Source organism: Piliocolobus tephrosceles, chromosome 1, assembly GCF_002776525.5.
Source record: "Piliocolobus tephrosceles isolate RC106 chromosome 1, ASM277652v3, whole genome shotgun sequence".
Lineage (NCBI taxonomy): Eukaryota > Metazoa > Chordata > Mammalia > Primates > Cercopithecidae > Piliocolobus > Piliocolobus tephrosceles.
In genome coordinates, this window is record NC_045434.1 from 67,019,119 (window position 1) to 67,038,689 (window position 19,571).

The window sequence follows — 19,571 nt, forward strand, 5'->3', positions numbered from 1 at the left end:
ACCTTAAATTTGTAATGAGGTTTCTCATTCCATAGACATTTGTCTGCCTCTTGTACTTGTAGACACAGGTTCATGTTGTCAACAGTTGGGTATTGAATCTCAAAAAACATTAAGCTTGGGATTAAAAGTAGGGCAGGGAAAGCTGTCAGTAAAACATGCTAACCTAATATATCTGATGAGGACAAGGTCTAGTTCATACTCAGAACTGCAAGGATGCTGTGAAGTACAATGATTTGATATTTGTGATATCATTTTGTTGTAACATTAAAGCCAAGAGTCTTCTCCACCCAAGGGCAATGCCAGTTTCCCAGAAGGCTCATTTCTCAGAGCCAAAGCTCCAAAGATAACAGTGCACCCATGCTGATAACTTAGTCTCATGTTATTTCTCAATTTTATGCTTAATTTGCTCCTATTGGTTTTATGTATTTTGACACAGCCAAGTGTATGTGGGGATTTCCCCATAGTCCTTTAAATGCTATAAAACTTTAATATAGGGAGATAAAAACCATAATAAGCCATGCCTCCAAGCCCTCACATTTAGTTCTTTGAGTTTGACAATAATCAGTTTTAGATATTTGGAAATTTGGATTTCTACATACTTGCACTGCTTTAAACGCCTTTGTGCCCTTCCTAATCCTCCTCTCCCACCCAAATGAAAATTATATTCTACTCTTAACCTGGACATGCAACTTCCATTGACTGCACAAAATGGCATCTTTACAATTCTTAAATTATCATCATAATGGCCTACATCATGCATTAGCCAATGCAATTTAATATGGCTCAGAATAAAGTCAAGATGGATGCCCAATTTCCAATTTTAGGCATGCAACTCTGGAACGTCTTTTGGAAAAAATGAAATAATGCTCTTGGTAGGCTGTTGGGTTCGTCTGTTTTCAGCATAATTGCCATCTCTCAGTTTCCTAATACCCTTAAAACCTCTGAGAGTCTTTAATGTACAAAGTTCAACAGAAACACCTTCAAAACAGATTAGTTCTAATAATGTTTAATATTGGTTTGCTACTTTATTGAATAAACTACATTTGCTTAAAAAAAAAAAAAAGGAAATTCACTTAACTGCATGTCAGTCACCCAAGTTTTAAGTGTACAAATGAAATGGAAAACATTTATTACACAAATTTAATTACAATTCTAAGAAATAAACATGCAAATTAGATAGAGTTCAATTTGCAGATGCTAATCCTCATCCTTGATCTTGTTCCTTCCTCCCTTGATTTTCAGTCTGTGCGTCTTCTTGATTCCTAGGGTGCCAGGCAGCCAGAGGTTTGGTTTTTCACTGTCGGAGGATCACTGTTTTAAAGAAGTGTTATATTTAGCACATCTGGCATAGTGGCAGTAAACAAACATTATAGTCTTTGTAACACTTTTGTGCAGGTGCCTTCTCCCGATTTTATTAGGTCTATGCCTTCCAAGCCTCTGCCTTCATTACACCTAAAATGACCCATCTCGGCAATGGAGGGGTCCCTAGACAGAAGTTATGAATTAATGTTTTTAAAAAATAAACTGATTGAGGCCACTATAGGAGAAAATTACTATTTGCAAAAATTCTGATTCCAAGGCTTAAATTACATTCTCTTCAGCAAGGACAGTCTCTTGTATTACTTTTTATTTCCTGGAGGTTTTCCCTGGAGGCTCCCCACCCAGAAAGAGTTGCCAATTCAAGTTGCAGCAGGACCAAGGTTGCTTTTTTTTTTTTTTTTTAAATACGTACGCAGCTCAGGAGGGAAACGGGCGGGGGCGGGGGCGGGCGGCGAGGGAGAATAACTGTTTGGTCCTGCAAAGACATCTGTTTCTCATCTCCGTTTGCTGTGGCAAAGGAGAAGAAAGTCTTTTGCAAACGGTGGGAAAGGCACAGATTTTTTTTTTTAATCACACGCACACACAACAACAACAAAACTAAACCAAATTTTAAAAGACAAGACATCTCGGAAGGTTGCAGTGTGAATACGTTATTCGGCTGGAGCCGAGCCCCCAGGGCTAGGGCGGGAGCCGGAGAGCGCGTGGGGTCCGGGCTGCGGGCTGGAGCTGGGCCCGCGTGTCCCCGGGCACCGGGAAGGGAGGGGAGGAGAAGGAGGAGGGAGGGCGGGAAGGAGGGAAGGAGGCAGGGGGCGGGCTGGGGTGGGGGTGCGGGAAAGGCGCCCCGTGTGCAGCCTGAGGAGCGGCGGCGGCGGCGGGAGCAGAGAGAGGGAGGGAGAGCGGGCGCGCTTGTCATGTTCCCTCTCTCACCCTGGGGGCATCCTGCAGAACCTCTCCTCGGAAATCCACGGGGAAATGGCAAACAGGATTGACGGGTTTCACACGCTGCTCGCTAGACAGAGCCGCTCATTACCATAACCGTCTGCAGCGACGGCGGCGCAGCGCCCGAGTCGCGGCGGCGGGACCTGCCGGGACCCTCGCCCGCCGCGCACCCGCAGTCACCGCGGAGCGGGCCGCCGGGCCGGGACCCGTGAGTGTGCACCGGCGGCCGGGCTGGCGCCGAGCCCAGAGCGGACCAGCAGCGGCTCAAGCGCTGCGGCCGCTGCCTCCCCGCTGACCCCGCGGTAAGAGCAGGGCTGGGCGCGGGCCGCCGGGGCGGGAGAGGGCCGGGCCGGGTGGAGGGGGAGGGCCGAGCAGGGTGGAGGGCGAGGGCCCCCCGGGGCTCCTGCCCGCTCAGACGGCACCCAGGCGGCCTCCCGCGCGCCCTCTTGGCACCAGGGCTGCGCCGAGGTCACCGAATGGACTCTCAGCGGCCGGAGCGGGGTCGGGGCGGCGTGGGGGCCAAGGCACAGCTGGGCGCGGAGGCGGCGCGGGCTTTTCCCCGGGCTAGCGTGCGCCGCGGCGCCTTCACCAGGGCGGGAACCGCCGCCTCCTCTAGGGCTGCTCGGGCTGCCACCCGCGCGCACCGAGACAACTCCAGGGGCAGGTGGGGTCAGAAGCTCTGGTGAGACCTCAGGGTCCTCGGTGGTCGCTTAATCCCTCATCCTAGGGGATGGGGGTCAGTAGGAGGGGTTCCCCCAGGTCCGGATGCCGCGGCGCTTGGCAGGTGGGGAGAGAGGGATTGTGGATGTCAGGAGCGCGCGTTTGCAAGAAAAAGGAATTGATGCAGTAGCTGACACCTTCTGTCCCCCGCCACCTCCGCCCCCGCACCCTCCTCCCAGGCAGCAGAGCCGCGCTGCGGGCGGCGGCGGCTCCTCTGTCCTCAGCTCACCTCCCCGGCGGGCTGAGGCTGCTGCCCGCCTGGTCCACGCCTCCGCCTCTCTCTTCCCTTCCTCCCCTCCAGCCTCTTCGGCCCTAGCAACTTTCCGAGTGCCCAGCTGCGGTCGCAGAAGCAGGGAAGAGGCGTCCTCGCCGCCAGGTCCCATGGGCGCAGGGCGCTCCCGCGGCCGGGGGCTTCCAGCGGGTTTGGCCCGCAAGGGAGGGAGGGAGGGCCGGGCCGGCATCTGCTGCGGGCTGGAGCGAGGGGGCCCGGGCCAGCCCCGCCAGAGCCCTGCCAGCCGCCGTGAGTCATTTCCTTGGAATCCTACCTTTGGTGTTTATTTCCCTTAGAAGGAAACTTGGTTGAAAAAAAAAAAAAAAGGATAAGACATAAAGAATAATAATAGCTCTCATTCTTCCGAAGAGGCACACGGCTCCGGCACCTTAGAAAGACAACTTGCCTTTGTTCCCGGACACTTGATGTGTTGTTTACTTTCTCCTGCGGCCAGCGGCCGACTGGGCGCTGCTGGCTACCCCGGGAGGGGCTGAGGGCTGCGGCACCGACACCCCGGGGGTGTGTCTGTGCGGGAGCCAGAATGTGGTTGGTGGCTGCCGCCCGCCTTCAAGAGGTCTGCCCTCCAAACCTCGGAACCCCCCCTCCGCCCGCCGCCAACACACACACACACACCCTGGGCACCGGGGCTTGGACATCGGAGCACCCCTTCGTGCTCCTTAGGCCCACCCAGCACCTGCAGCCCCAATCACAGGACCCAGCTTCAAGCTCTTGATATCGTGGGGCTGCAGCTGAGACATGTACTTCCCAGGGCAGACAGGTGTACTGCAGGGACCGGCAGAAAAGCGACATCTGTCTGTTTAGAAGGGTTGAAGGATTTTTTTCCGCCCATCCAGTCCCTTCCACCACCACCACCAGGAGCCGGACAAGCTATTGAGATCATTTTAGGACAACGTGGAGGTCAGGGGCTTGATGCCATTTAAGACTGGCAGCATCCATCGGGGGTGGAAATAGCCCTTTACTTCCCTGCTTTCCAGTGCTGGAATCAGACTGCTAACTGCTATAATGATCTTAATCAAATGCTCTCCAGTTTTCAATGACAGATGGAAGAAGAGGTGAGCAAGGAATGACCTGGCGCCCCTTGTTAGATTCAAGGTGCCGCTGAATTCATAGCTATCCTGTTTTGTGTGCCAGCCACTCCTATTAGCATCATAATTGCTTCGAGGAAACAACAAGCACAACTCATCTGGAAAAAAACAAATTGTGCAGAAATGTCTGGTAACTTTACTATGAACACTTGCTGGAAAAGCTTAGCATTCTAGCCCTCAGCCTTCTGGGGATGCTGGACATGTCATTCCACTACAGCCACCTGGGTGTCTAAACAGACATTCAGGAGCCTGAGGATGAAGGGTTAGGGGTGTTTTGTTTTTTTTTTTAAATCTTTTAAACCCATGCATAGGCAAAACACACTCTAACACCCTCCTGTTGAATCCACCACCTCAGATGTTAGAAAATAAATTTTGTCATAATGTATATCCTTTTATTTGTTTAATATTAATAGAACATGAATTTGTAGACTTGAACTGCTGACATCAGTAGCAGAATTATAATATAAATCTCATCAGACTGAGAATTATGACAGTTTAGATCTCTACATATAATATGAAGACAGATTCATGTTAAGCATTTGTGCTTAATGCTGCAGTGTCCAATTTTTCATGAACATTCAACTTGCCTTCTTAATTTGTTAACATCCAGTGTAAGTTTTAAATAGACTAGGAAGACTCAATTGCAAAATCTCCTCCCTGCTCCCAAATAATCCCAATTCATTCATGTTTTATTCAGATTTACATAAATCACTTGCAGAACTCAGCCTCTCTAGTTTAGGGTTTTGTGTGTAACAGTTCTCAATTTACAGAAGAAAAACTTACTAAAATTAGATATTGTGAACAAAATTAGCCAAGATAAATACTGTTATGCCATGTTTCCAGTTCACATGCATAATAGCATCTCATATGCTGGAAATAATGCTAACAAATAGAAACACTGAAATCCCTAACAACCAAAAAACTCCTACCAAAAAGTTATTAAAATATAAACAAACTCTGACAAACATAAAACAGCACAGGGCCCATATAATGTCCTATTAAACAAAAGTAATTTGCTACCAGGGGCCTGCAAATGTTTTTCTTTCTTAAGGGGCATGAGTTTGTCAACTTGCTTTTGTTTACATGAAATAAAATTCTGCATAGGCAAAAGCCTTGGATCTTATTCCCATGATCTAACACAAAAGTGAGTGTAAACTTCAAACTAGAAAATGTTGATTCTCTCAATAAGAAAGGGCTGTTGACTGTTGAAAAGCTGTAATTCATGTGCTCTTGGCAATAGTATTTCCTGATTTGATTGTCTCTTAGAATAGTTTAAGAGACTGGACCATTTCATGAGAGCCTTCCAGGGAATAAATCATCATGAAGTTTGATACCCTACTTGGATGCGGAGTTTGAGAAGTGATGGAGAGAAGGGCTTAATTTGTTAAATCAGTGTAGGCTAAATTTCTTTGTTGATGACTCAAAGATAACAATAAATGACATGTCCCATCGTTTCTTTATAAAGATTTAATCAAACCTTTCTTTTGCCCACTTGTCTTAAGGTTTACTAATAAGTCCTTACTGATGTCTCTTTGGAGGGCGTCTTAAAAGAGAAAGGGGAAGTGTTTTAGAACCCCTAACCAGCTGAGTCCTAATTCTCTCCACTGACCTGTACACCTTCCCTGTCTGTCAAAAGGTCTTGCTTCATTATTCTGTGTGGTTGGGACAGAATTTGAGACCTCAGAAGAAGACTGGGTGAAAGGTAGAGTCATTGCTGCCAAGAACTGCTCTTTTAGCCAGAAGGACATTGGCACTTTAATGATGCTGTTTTGCCTTACCCTGGTGGTGTTCCTCCTTTTCCTTGGAAGTGGACCCCTGTTATAGCATGTAGGTAATAGTCTCCCATGAGACAATGATAGATTCCCAGTCTTTCCCAAAAACATTACAAGCTGTATAATTCGGAAAAGAAAGCAAGAACTGGGCCCTTAGTTTATATTTGAAAAACAATCAATCTTCAGAAAGCAAGCCTGACATCACTTGTGTGACAGTTTTTGAAACCACAAAATGAGATAGTGGGGGCTTGGGTCTCGTAAAGGGATTGGCAGTTAAGGAGGCACTGAGGCTGTGCTACTGTCACCACTGGTCTATGGCTGCTAGGTCTTTTTACCTTCATATCAGACTCTTCTCTCTCTCGAACTTACTCTTGACCCTACCTTGAGAGCTGCAAAGGGCCAAGTGAAGACACAGAGCCCCCATGAAAGCGGCCCCACTGCTTGAGCTATAGAGGGGCCCAGGAAGCCTCACAGAGCAGAGGCTCCCATCTCCCTGCAGGCCCAAGGGAGAAGGGCGTGAACTGGAGAGAAGGGCAGTGATGTGTTGCCTCTTGGAAAGTTCCTGCTCTGTGTCTGGGCTTTGCAGTGTAAAGAGTTGTTGGCTGCCTCTGGCCCCAGAGCCTGGCTCCTGTTTAATATTCTGCCTGCTCCGTTGATGTTGTGCTTGGCTCCTGTGGGACTGCAACTCACGGCTTGAAACTGGAGCCAATTTTCTGTCTTCATCTCGCAGTGTTTTGACTGGAGGCAGATCCAGTTCAGGCCGATCAGGGCTGGTGGAAACAACTACCAAGTGTCTCTCTGTCTGCTCTGCTTTGGGAGAAGAAAGTGGAGGGAGCCCCAGCATGTTGTAGAGGAACTGGCCTGCGGAAACAAGAGGAGGAGGGTGCAGGGGGCAGCGGAACAGACCGAACCTCAGAACATCAGTTGGAATTACGGTGGATATTTCTGCTTCCCCTGCCCTTTTCTTTTGATTGATTAGTGGATTTCATCAAAGGAGACTCCCGGGGGATTGACTGGAAAATTGATTTTGCCTTATTAATAGAAAGGAAGAGCAAGGGTTTTGGCTTCTTAGCGGTACATTTTCTTTGGAAGGTCAGAAGGAAAATGTGTTTAGGAGGCAAAGCAGCTGTCTAGAAGAAGGCTGAGGGGAATCTGAGAACAATAAGAAATGGGGTTTTAAAGATCCGCCCATGAAATGCAGATTGCTGAACACAGAGGCTGAGCTAATAGCAGCTAGAGAGTTTGCTGAGGTTTTCTTTGAAAAAATAATAAAATGTTTCAGGGTGAAGGGGAGGGCCGAGAAGTAAAAGTTTCCCAAAGCAAAGAAATGAAGATGCCAAGGCCGTCCCTTGGCTTGCTCTTGATTAGGGCTGTTTTCTTCATTCTTGTTTTTTTTTTTTTTTCTTTTCAGATCTGAGGCTGTCAGAGATGACTCTGGTTCTGTCCATGAATAGATTCTGCGAGCCCATTGTCTCGGAAGGAGCTGCTGAAATTGCTGGGTACCAAACACTATGGGAGGCTGACAGCTATGGAGGCCCAAGCCCCCCAGGGCCAGCACAGGCTCCTTTGCAGGGAGACCGGGGAGCTGGTCCCCCGCTGGCAGGTATTTCCCTTGACCCTCCCCTCCAACCCCCGCTCCTTGCTGCCTTTGCAGTCAGCCTGGTGGGCAGGAGGTGGTGTCTGGAGTGCCCCTCTGAGCCAGGAAAGCTAAAGCTCCTAGGACTTCCCGGGCTGCTGTGCACCTCTCATAAGTGAGTCCAGAGCTCCAGAGAGAGGACCAAAGGTGATATTTAAATTGCATTCAAACCTGTGTCTACCCATGCTGCTGCTTGAATTATATTCTGTATTTTTAAGAGGACCAAACCAGATATTGAAACTCTGAGTTTGGGTTTAGGTTTTCTACCCTGTGGAACTATATGGTTCTCTCACAACTATGAAAGCTCTGGTGGGCTCAACAATGACACCTTTATCCCATGAGACACAAAGGAATCTGCACTTTGGGCCAGCAGCTATGTGTCTCTTTTCTTTATTAACCCATTTATGCTCAGTGTTCCATTATTGGAACGCTAAGCTTGTGGAAGTTAGTTCTATCCTACTATTCAAGGTCATCACCAAGGTCTGACTTCACACACAAAAAATTTGCAACCTCTGGCATAAATGGGTTAAGCACACAACTGGCTTTGGGATTGTAGGAAAAAATTTAAAGCCAAGAAAATAAAAGTATGTTCTTCCTGATTCTTTCTTCTTATGGTTTAAGTTCCTTTGGATTTTTGTGCAGTATTAGCTATTTTTTAAAATAAATAAAATATAAAGCAAGTACTCAATGAAGTCTGTTTTGCTAAAAAAGATTAAAAACTGTGGTCTTCATGGTTGGCATACTACATTTTGAAGAGTGAAAAGGACATTAGTTACCCAAAATTTTAATTCAAATTTTAAAAATTTGAATTTTGCATTTTGAAAAAAAGGAATGTTATAATTCCAATATGCAGATAACCATTTGTTCACTAACCTAAAGCCACTAATATTTTAAAGTTGTTTGGTTATCAGTGGTTACAGTTAAAGATGTATGCATTTGAACAGGGGTGCTATGTTGTCATGGGTTTAATTAAACAATTTAAATAAATACTAATATATTTTAGAGAAATTACACTCCTCCCCTTTATGAATATTGCAGTTTCCTTTTGCATAGATTTAAGATTCTGCGTATTTATTAAATGCTAAAGTATGTGATTTTCCTCTATAATTGCCTAGAAATCTTTTCCTAGCCTGGGTCACAGGATTCCATATGATAGCAACTATTAAGACAAATGTTTATTTTTAATCACCACATGTTCAGACAAATATGCAGCCAAGTTATCATCTAGAAGGAAAGGAAACGAAAGTATTTTGTTTGGAGAACCTCTGGCAAACCGCATGTCATTTGTCATATCTGATTTATTACCACAGGATCACATTACAGGGGAACTTCAAATCCTCTAACAACATCCAAGATCGCATACTTTAAGAGGAAGTATGTGGAAGAAGAGGATTTTCACCCACCACTCAGCAGCTGTAGCCATAAAGTATGTTTTTTTTAATAGTCATTATTTTTATTAAGAGTTTAAGATACTTAGTAACAGTTGCTTGATCCACTTCCAGGAATTAAATTGTTTCACCCAAGCAATGAAAATGAGCCACTTCTCAGTGGAGCCTCATTAATCGTTGTCACTTTTTTGGGTCCTGTGTTATTTTTCACAAGTACTTGAAGAAAAAGCTGGCAAGAGCTGTTCTACCCAGAAATGTCAAAATTATGTAATCCAAGGAATTTTTTTAACATATGATTTAATATTTCTCAGACTGCGTTTTGGGTTATGGTTCTTCCGCACTTTTGTGTGTGGAGAAATGCTTGTTCTTTCCTGTGGTGTTCTCCCCAGTCGAAGTTCTGGCTTCTGCAGCCAATATTACTTCTGTGTGTGTCCACATGGGGGTGGTTACGCAGAGCTTTTCCTGACCTTTTATGGGTAGACTCACCATCCTTGAATGTGTGTATGCAAGTAGAAATGTGCACTTCCCTGGACATTGGTTACATATAAGTTTGTTGAAAAACAGACTTCATTTCCAAGAAAAGACCAAAGCTAACTTTTTTGTAGGTATAGTTAAAAAAAATAATAATAATAAGATGGAGAAATTGCATAGAATTATGAAACTGGGCACCTAAACTTTTGAAATATCAGTTCGTTTTTCTTTAGAGTTACCTTCCTTCAATAACTATCTGCTGATTTAATTGAGGCAGGTATAACTGCAGACCATAGTTGTCTGAAATGCAGAGAGGATTTTCAATTCATCTTCCTCTCTGTCTTCTCTTGTCTTCCCCCTCTGCCACCTCATCCTTTAGATGTTGCTTTTACCTTGCTCATGAAAAGACAGCAGAATGCATTGGTAGGTACTGGGCTTTTCCCTGCATGTGTAGTCCCTGCCTTTGGTCAGTATGGGCTGGTTTAGTTCACAGCTCCTCAGGTTATGCTGCCAGTGTGCTTTTTTGATGACCTGGAATAGCTGGTCCCCCGGACACAAGCAGTTTATTTACTTTTTAGTTTCTGTGTTGTGGTTGTAGCAGTTTCCCAGTTGCTACTGGATTTGCACCAACCATCACATAGTGATAGTATCACACAGCTAAGGAGTGAGCCCTCTCATTTCCTCTTGGCATCTCGTCTCCCACTCAGCTCCACAAGGAAGCCTACTTTGGTCCTTCAACTGACAGATTCTGTCAGGGCCTGAGCCTCATTCATTATTGTGTCCTCTTATCAAGCAAGGATAATTGCAAGTATGAAACCCAAAGGATTAAAAGAGGGGCAGTATTAAAAGCCAAATCTCATGCTCCTTGATGGCTAGACCAGGGTTTGAAGTATATTCATTATGACTTGCATTTTGACATCATTTTAAAAACACGTATTGATGTACAATATATGAGTTATGTGTCTGTGTGTGTGTGTATTTGTATAGACACACATAAAAAAGTACAAGTATCACAGTACAGCTTGATGAATTTCATGAGGTGAACATACCCATGTAACTAACATCCAGGTCAAGAACCAAAACATAACTAGCAACCAGAATCCTCCTTGTGCCTGCTTTTAACACTACCCTTTGCCCCACTCACCTCAACTCTGAAAGTACCTCCTCTCCTGACTTCCAATAGCTTAGATTAGTTTTGTGTTTCAGCATCTTCCTTACTGGGCCATAATAGATCAAACCACCTGAACTGTCCCTCCTGAGGTCTGCACTGTGGCTTGATTCCCTAGTGCTTGACCACACCAGTGAGTCAGGAAGTGGGTGGGCACTCCAGCCAAGTGACAAAAGGGAACATCGGCAGAATGGGGGACAGCCTCTCTAAATGAACCTTGGGGAACAAGACCACAACATGCCCAGACCCAGACAGTGCCAAGAAAGAAGTAAGCTATGATACCGTTTTCTTATAGTCCATTTTCTAAGCTTTCTCTCTTCCTTTTTTCGTTTTTTTGTTTTGTTTTGTTTTGGTTTTGGTTTTGGTTTGTAGACCATCTCAGTTTTTGAGGAACGAGCCCACATCCTTTATATGTCCTTAGAAAAGCTAAAGTTTATCGATGATCCTGAAGTATACCTCCGAAGATCTGTCCTTATAAACAATTTGATGAAAAGGATCCATGGAGAAATTATCATGCAGAATAACTGGTGCTTCCCTGCCTGCTCTTTCAATGGCACCTCTGCCCAGGAGTGGTTTATGGCTCAAGACTGCCCTTACCGAAAACGACCACGGATGGCCAAAGAGGAATGTGAAAAGTTTCATGCCTGCTGCTTTTACCAAGAATGTGGTGGCCACTACCTAAATGTACCCCTTTCTGTCAATGCTAATGTTGGAAGTGCCTCCACTGCTGCCTCCTCTCCCTCCGTCTCTTCTTCCTCCTCATCCTCCTCTTCCTCTCCCCCTTTGTCTTTACCGAGTTGTTCCCACCAGGTGGATTTCGATGTAGGCAGTGCACCTGTTTACAAGAGTGATGGCCAGATACCTGCCAACGAAATCTTTGTCACTAATGTCAGATCACTTGGTGTTCAGGAAAAGGCCAAATTAAATGAGGAGAAAGCAAATAATGACACCAACAGAGATGGTGGCCCCCTCAGCCATGAACCTGTGGGAAATGACCTTGCTTTTGAGTGCAAAGGCCAATTTTATGATTATTTTGAGACCGGATATAATGAAAGAAACAATGTAAGTGAATCTTGGAAAAAGTCCTTACGGAAAAAGGAGGCTTCACCACCAAGTAACAAACTGTGCTGCAGCAAAGGAAGTAAAATATGAGCCATCTTCTCACCGAACTTTGAAGCATGCACAGCATGAACAGTTAGCTCTCATAAATTTTATTTTGAATGGATTTTGTACAACTGATAAAATTATGCCATGAACATGCCGTGTCGTTTTAATGCCTGGAGAGCAGATTGCATAAAACATCTGTATAGTAGACATCAGCGAGCTTCTTATAAATGTGGTGATTTTTACCAAGGAAACGATTGACTTAATGCTTAAAAGTATATCATAGTTTTCTGACAGAAAAGACCAGTAGATTAGATTGGGGGGCAGTGTGCCCTGGCAATATTTCCATTGCCCCCCAAGGAGCCTGTCACTAGCTAAGAAATTTCTACATGTTTGCCAATTAATTAGGGAGTTATTTGGTAAGCAAATCAATATAACCAGCAAAGATACCTGCTTCTTCTGTATGATATAATTTTTTTTTTAAATAAAAGACTGAAGACAGGGAGCTAGATGAAATGACTTAATGGTGCTGTTAAGTATTTGTACCTAACAGTCTTGCGTGACAGATGAAAATAGGATGTAACATAATGAAACACACCTGTCTAGGGGCGGCAATCAACAGTCTTACACAGAGAGGGTATTCCCTGCAAGTTTCTGGCTTGCCTGTGACGGGTGATGAGGCTTTTAGAGAGGTGTTATACAGGGCGATTTTTGGTGCCTTACTTTATCTTAATTTTTGCCAATGTGAAAATTAAGGATAAATCAGAGTTACAGCAGGGATTTAACAAACAGGAAAAAAACCACACACACACACAGGGTGGATCAATATGGTTTGGAAACTGTTAACTTTGAACTATTGTGTTCAACTTTTGATTCGACATCTCTATTCTTCCTTTATTTTTGATGCCCAATTGCTTTTGGATTTGGCATTTTTTCAATAGGGATGGAGGAAATGAGAGAGAGAGCTGTTAGAAAGCAGCACGGGCTGCTCAAGCTTTTCTATGGCAACTGTCTGTTGCAGGGGTTTGGGTTTTCTGGGTTTTGGGTTGTTTTGTTTTGTTTTCTTGTCCAATGAAGTTCACGAACCAGTGGCATGCATTATACTTTTCTCTGTTTTGCATCATTTCACTTGTTTAGATTATAAAAGCATGTGGGTTTTTATATATGAACTTTGCTGTTGATTAAGAAGCACAATGTTATAAATGATGTGGTGATCATTAAGGTTTATCTTAAAGAATGTAAAGACTGTAGTTTTTTGAAAGTTATTTTGGAGAAATGGGACTTAATTTATAATAGTTACTATGTATTTGGTCTACATTTTCCAAATAATATCTTTAATTTGTACATTTGAAAAGTGTTCAGAGTGGCCCTCCTACCATCCTTCCTTCCACTCCAGCCAAATCTTCCTGCTATTCCAGTTTCCAAGTTTACTAATTGACTTGGACCTGTTTAAACAATACTTCACAGAAACCAAATGCCAAACGGAGGAAATAAGTAAACCCTCCCAGTTTCTCCAAGATAAAGCTTTTTTATTATTGCTATTAATATTAAATCTAGGTCTCATTCATACAGTGTATGAGTAGGATCATTTGGACAATTGTCCACAGGACCAATTTCTAAAACATTTTATTGCGTTATAGCTAAATAGTCTAGTAATGTTTTGTCCTTTATTTTCAATATTTGATAAACATTTGATGTTCAAAACTTAGCGAATAGATGCTTGTATATGAATGTGTTGTAATAAAGTGAGGTTTTCTTGATATATATTTATTAAAATGATAAAAATTCATTAAGATTTTTTAAAATTTTAATGGCTATTGGCTATGTTTCTCTTTTCCATTATTCTCTCTCCTTTAAAAAACTCAAAACATCTAGAAACTGTAATGGATAGTGGCTACACAGGAGTTTTCTAAATTAAAGAGTATTTGAAAATGCCAATCTGACAGGTGTTTTAGAATGATCCTAGTTTGTAAGTTTAAGTTTCTGTTGATTAAGAAGCACAATGTTAATAGATGATGTGGTGGTGATCAATAAGGTTATGTCTGAAAGAATGTAAAGATTTTCCTTTCTGGAGTGTGTCCGAAAAAAATTGTATAGCATGAAGCCGTAAATACTGAATCTTAGCTGATTGCATTATGAAATGTCGAACTGTGAAGATGACCCATATGTAAACGGTTATAACAACTACAGATTATTGCTAGTAGCATTCCATACAATTGTGTATTAATGTTCTTAGGAGCTAATATTTGATAAAGGGGGAAAACTAGTTAAAAACTAATTTGTCAAATGTAGCATTCTTATTACGAGTGTAATATCTCGTGGAGATTTAAATATGAACGAAAGGACTTATCCTTCTGCTTTTTAAAGGCCCCAGCATTTCTAGATAGTGTTTTTCTTGATGGCCAAAGCTGTAAAATGACAAAGTTGGTGATTTTCAGCAGCACTCACCTGAGCTGTGAGCGCCTGCACCTGTTCGGTAGAACCCACTAGAATCACTTCTCTGCAGGATAAGTGATGCCTTTGAATCCAGCAGAATAAAAATCTGTTCTTTTTAGTCATCATCAAGTTTTTGTTTCCAGGATATTTCTAGCATCACAAAAAAATTTTCTTCACCAAAAACTAATTCCTAAACACCCATCCAAACTACAAAAATTCTCTTGTTAGTAGGTGAGAGTGCTAGGACTTCCTGTGTTCACCTCCCACGCACCCAGCATTGTCTTTTATGCATGAGATATTCCATTAGATTTTCCTAGAGTGGCCAGGACACCCTTCATAGTAAGTTAAATCTCTTAGCTGGATTCTATAGTTTTATCTTGAGCAACTTGGAAAAGCTAAGACATCCTCCACCCACACTGCTGTCTACCCGCCTGGAAGCAGCACCTTCTCTCATTGCTGTGCTGTACTTTAAGGAAAACCTGATATGACAGAATCAAGACTATTAAAAGATAAATGAAGGGAAAACTTCATTTAAGAAAGTGGCCTTGCTCCCCAAGAGTGCCTTTAATTGCTATTCCCCTAGGCATCTGGGTGCATATCATTAATGAAATCATTAACCTTCGTCTCTGGTCCTTCCTTTCTAAAAATGGCAGATTATAGAAGGTGGTCTGGCAAAGGGATTTTCAAAGGGCAAAATCTCATCATCTTTCCACTCAAAATCCTATTATTCTGTACTTCACTTTGCAGGGGTCCTAGGGATAGGATTGCAGGGATAGGGGACATGAGAGGAAAAGAGAAAAATTCGAAACCAGCAGATGCCACTATCTGGCAATGAATTGAGAATTAGGGTAAAGCATCTTTGGCATGATCTTTTATTAAGACAACAAAAATGTAGAACATTTTACATGCTACTTTGTTAAATGGTGAAGCAAGTGAATGAAAGTATTTATTTTTAGAGCTCACAGTTAACTCCATCAAGACATGGCTATCCACCCCTCCAGTTATGAACTTGTATTACAGCTCCACTTGGTGACTTCCTTTCTGTGTATCAGGAGCAGAGCAGAGCACAACTTGTAGAAGACATGACCACTAAGAGACATCGACTTCACAACAAATATAAGACAAGGATACAAGGATTCCTATGTGATGCAGCCAGGTTTTTATATCCTTCTAACAAATGGTGAGCAGGAGACTTTTTTTTTGGAAATAATTAGTTGTGAAATTCCATTTTTCTGACAGCCCCTTAAATTTGAAGTTATTTCATTTGTAGTTAAGGTTATCACATCCCTGCCAATTTTGCTAGATCTTTTCAGAGACAAGCATTCAGCATGGCATTAGTAATGGTGGTTTAAACTAGATGCAGAACTGTCCCATGAAGAGAAGAATGATATCAGTATTTAAATAATAAAAGAAGAGACAATGTATGGTTTGTAGTGATTCATTTTAAGATTGCTGTGTTTTGATTGCTGTGGTTTAAAATAAATTCATTAAGGATCTTTTAAGTTACTACAAGGTGCCTCTGTTGCTTTCTTAGCTATAGTGCCTAAGCAAGTGCCTAAGCAAGTATATTCTCTTGACATGGCTAAAACATCTCAATTTTATGTGATATAGCTGCACGACCAGGAGTGAAAGAGTTACTAGTTTGGAGATTGTTTCCCAGCCCTGGGTACCTGCCATATTTGAGCTGGGAGAACTCACTTAGGAAAAGCACTTGCAAAGATGTAAGTTATGAACACTTGAATCTCGCATCCTGCCATAAAGTGCATCAGCAAGTGAGTTTAATAAAACATGCTGTTTAAAATAGTCTGTAATTTCCTGTTTCTGCATTTCCCTTCAGTATCTGTGAGAGGCTGAAGAACGATGACTAAACGAAGGGAATTTACACAAGCTAGTCTGGTGGTGTTTGCAAACCATCGCCATGAGCTTCATCTTCTTTGGTAAACAATCCGCTGGTGGGCTGTCTATGGTTGGTTTCTTTTCCTTGTTGTTGATCCAATTTGTTAATTTTGAAAATGCAAACTACTTATTCACAGCGTGGAAACACCTGCTTTTGACCACAATGAAACTGATAGAATGTATGGGGATGTATTAGTGGTTTCTCATGAAATTTCTTATATTTCTCAACCCCATTTTCATGACTCTTCTCTTGATTTAAAAATATAAAAATGTGATAAAATCTTGTTGGGAGGACCTACATATAAAAGAACTTGCAGAGTTGTAAGTTATGATCTTGCTTTCCGCCAAGATCTCCAAGACAATAGGCAAATATCAGAATTTTGGGAGAAAGGGATCTAAGGTACCCTAGTCTTGCGCTGCACAGACCAGCCTGGCCTTCAGCAGGCATTACCTCTATCCAGATCTTTCAATGGAAGCAGCTGAGTCCAGGCATCAAGCATGTGATTCTCCACTGCCTCCTCTGGTCAGGACACACGTGCTTCAGATACCCTCTAAAGTGACTGCAAAGAACTAAGCTCAGATGTGGTAAGACCCTGATATCCTCTCAATCAAGAGATGAGTAGATCTCTCTGAAATATACTTGGCACAGCACTCAGATATCTATACCATCTTCAAAACCCACAGCATCCCTGTGTGCACAATAAGGAAAAGATCAAGAATGACAGTCTATGCAAGGGATTTGGGCAAAAGGTTAGGGAGCTGATGTCTGGTCCAGTACGCTGAAGGAAATCTGAGAAATACAGTGCTCTCCGTACACTGCAGAGTGAACACACTCTCTTTAAGGAAAAGTCTAAAGACTGCAAGAGAAAGAAGACAGAATTTTTTGGTTTCCTCGTCAAACAAACCTCTTTAGGAAAACAGAAAAAAACATTTCAGGGACTAAAGGATTGTTTTAAATGTTTTTGCAGGAAGACAGAAATGGCTTGTCTGCCCTTTCTTGATCTGGGAGGGGCTCTCCTTGTTCTCCATGTCCTTAGATGCTGTGCTTTTCAATAAACCCACCTAACTGTATTTGTGAACAGGTATGGTCATTAGCCCAATGAATCTCTCTCCTGTTCAGTTTAGGCACAGAGTTTGTGGGTTTCTCACAAGACTGGAGTAGAGCAGAGGGTTAAGAGTAAGGGGTTTGGAGTTAAACTGCCTGGATGAAAATCTCAGCTCTGCCAGGGTAGCTGTGCAAGCTTGGCCTTGACCAACAAGCCACTTTACCTCCTAGTGCCTCAGTTTACTCGTCTGTAAAATGGAGCAGCACACATTATCCACCTCACAACATTGTCAGGATTAAAGGTTTTAATATCAGGGGAGTGACTCAACATTTCCTGGGTGTACATTATGGGTTTGCAATGAACACGCCTCCATGACTCCTTCATTACTGTCCTTGAATACCCTGCAGATGGAATCCAACTGTGCCAGATCCTCCTTTTGGTGGAAAGTATTCAGCCTCTTTGGTTCTGTACAGCAAGCTTGAAGTTAAACAGGGGGATGGTATGAAACCTGGGGTCCCAGGGCCCTTAGCTATGAAAATAGTCATGATGTCCTTGAGATATGTTTAGTATTTAAAATACCTTATTGCAAATCATAAAATCTTTGAAAGTGGTTGCACAGGCTAACGCCACATCAGATTTCCTTGCCTTTGGCTGGAATTAAATCAGCTCCAGGCTATCACAAACTGAGAAGAAACTGACTGGGAAAACGAAGACATTATCCTTAATAAATACAATTTGTTTGTCAGACAGAATCTTTCAGAACATTTGCTATGTGAGGGGAATAAGAGGTGTCCCTTACAAATGGAAAGATTAAAAACCACTAACCTCTGACTCATCTCCAGGATTTGCCAAAGTTCAAGTTTATTCAGTTGTTGTATCGAATAATTTTCTTAAACCTAGTTTTTACTCTGAAAAAGTACAGTATTAAGTTAGGGAAAAAAAGGGGGTGGCAGGCATGGCAGCTCATGCCTGCCAGTAATCCCAGCACTTTGGGAGGCCAAGGCGGTTGGATCACTTGGGTTAAGAGTTCAAGACCGGCCTGGTCAACATGGTGAAACCCCGTGTCTACTAAAAATACAAAAGTTAGCCGGGTATGTGTGGTGGTGGGGGGTGCCTTTAATCCCAGCTATTCGGGAGGCCAAGGTAGGAGAATTACTTGAACCTGGGAGGCAGAGTTTGCAGTGAGCCTAGATTGATCCACTGTACTCCAACCTGGATGAGGAAGTAAGAGTCTGTCTCAAAAAAAAAAAAAAAGTTGGGGGGTGGGCAGGGGAGGTAATTTAGACTAAACGCTATTCCTTGTGCTCCTGAACCTGATAATTTTGGAGGCCAAAGCAGAATTTCCTGGATAACCATAACCAAGGACACGGCCTATTATAAAATAACTGGGATACAGTTTCCACGTAGAAGGTCAACTAGAGGTTGGTTATCCCTATTTCAAACTCTTATCCCTTCTGTTTTGCCATTAAACTCAGAAATCAACTGATAATTTCAAAATAGAATTCCATTTACAAAATTACATTCCATTTCTCTATTTTTGAAGAGTATGTATTTTTCCTTAAGGTGAGGTTCACTTGTAGTAGGCTTGCTGATGGGTAGGTCCTGAAATGAGAACAAAACTGAACCATATGGCTTGAGAATGAGAAATGGACAACAGAGTATAATGAGAGCGAATGCAGTGTTGTATCATGGGGGTCCCAGGACTTCTCTGCAAGAGGCTCCCCTCCTATTTGACTGGACCAGGATCTCATGATTGGCAACATTGGTTGCCATTTGAGCCAGCTGAGAGAGGCAGTGGGAAGCCAGGACATCTCAGCCTGCCCAGGGAGGTCTAGGCTGGCCATCTCTAAACCTCTGTCCTCTCAGAGTTTGGAAAACCAGCAGCTGGAGTAGATATTTTTGTTTTCCAATCAGTAGGATTTTAACCAGTTAAGATGACCAATTAGAATTCTCAACCAGCCCAATCTTGACCTAGCTGGTTTTAGGCAAGATGACTTAATGCACAAGGGACATCTCTATCTAGAGATGGTATTTGTGCCTGCACAGAAAGAACTCTTAAAGAAATTCTGGGGCCAGTTATCCATCTGGGTGTTTTAAGTGATAAATAAAGAAATACATACTAGGAAGGATCCTGGGATGGAATTTGTATGACTTAATTGATTTCTAACTCTTATTCTTATTACAGATCCAACAAAGCTTAACTCAATCTTTTAAAAATGTCCTGTTAGGCCAGGCGTGATGGTGCACACCTTAATCCCAGCACTTTGGGAGGCCGAGGCAGGAGGATCACTTGAATCT

General features: G+C 43.0%; 1 protein-coding gene and 1 long non-coding RNA gene across 4 annotated transcripts; one reads left to right on the forward strand and one right to left on the reverse strand.

The window, feature by feature from the left end:
- Nucleotides 1–990: 990 nt before the first annotated feature.
- Nucleotides 991–2,534, reverse strand: LOC111531111. Its single transcript, XR_002728140.2, has 2 exons — nucleotides 2,248–2,534; nucleotides 991–1,311 (listed from the first exon to the last, which is right to left on the reverse strand). It is a non-coding gene; the product is annotated as an uncharacterized LOC111531111 (long non-coding RNA).
- Nucleotides 2,200–16,392, forward strand: SERTAD4 (SERTA domain containing 4). 3 transcript variants are annotated; one of them, XM_023198341.2, is made up of 5 exons: nucleotides 2,200–2,561; nucleotides 7,540–7,731; nucleotides 9,075–9,190; nucleotides 15,384–15,511; nucleotides 16,169–16,392. In XM_023198341.2, exons 2-5 carry the CDS (start codon nucleotides 7,557–7,559, stop codon nucleotides 16,197–16,199), a joined length of 450 nt encoding a protein of 149 aa, XP_023054109.1. In that variant the 5' UTR covers nucleotides 2,200–2,561; nucleotides 7,540–7,556; the 3' UTR covers nucleotides 16,200–16,392. The 3 variants fall into 3 exon arrangements, with proteins under 3 accessions (XP_023054109.1, XP_023054107.1, XP_023054108.1); XM_023198339.2 differs by lacking the exon at nucleotides 16,169–16,392 and having other exon boundaries at nucleotides 11,164–15,837; XM_023198340.1 differs by lacking the exons at nucleotides 2,200–2,561; nucleotides 16,169–16,392 and adding an exon at nucleotides 6,883–7,063 and having other exon boundaries at nucleotides 11,164–15,837.
- Nucleotides 16,393–19,571: the final 3,179 nt, after the last annotated feature.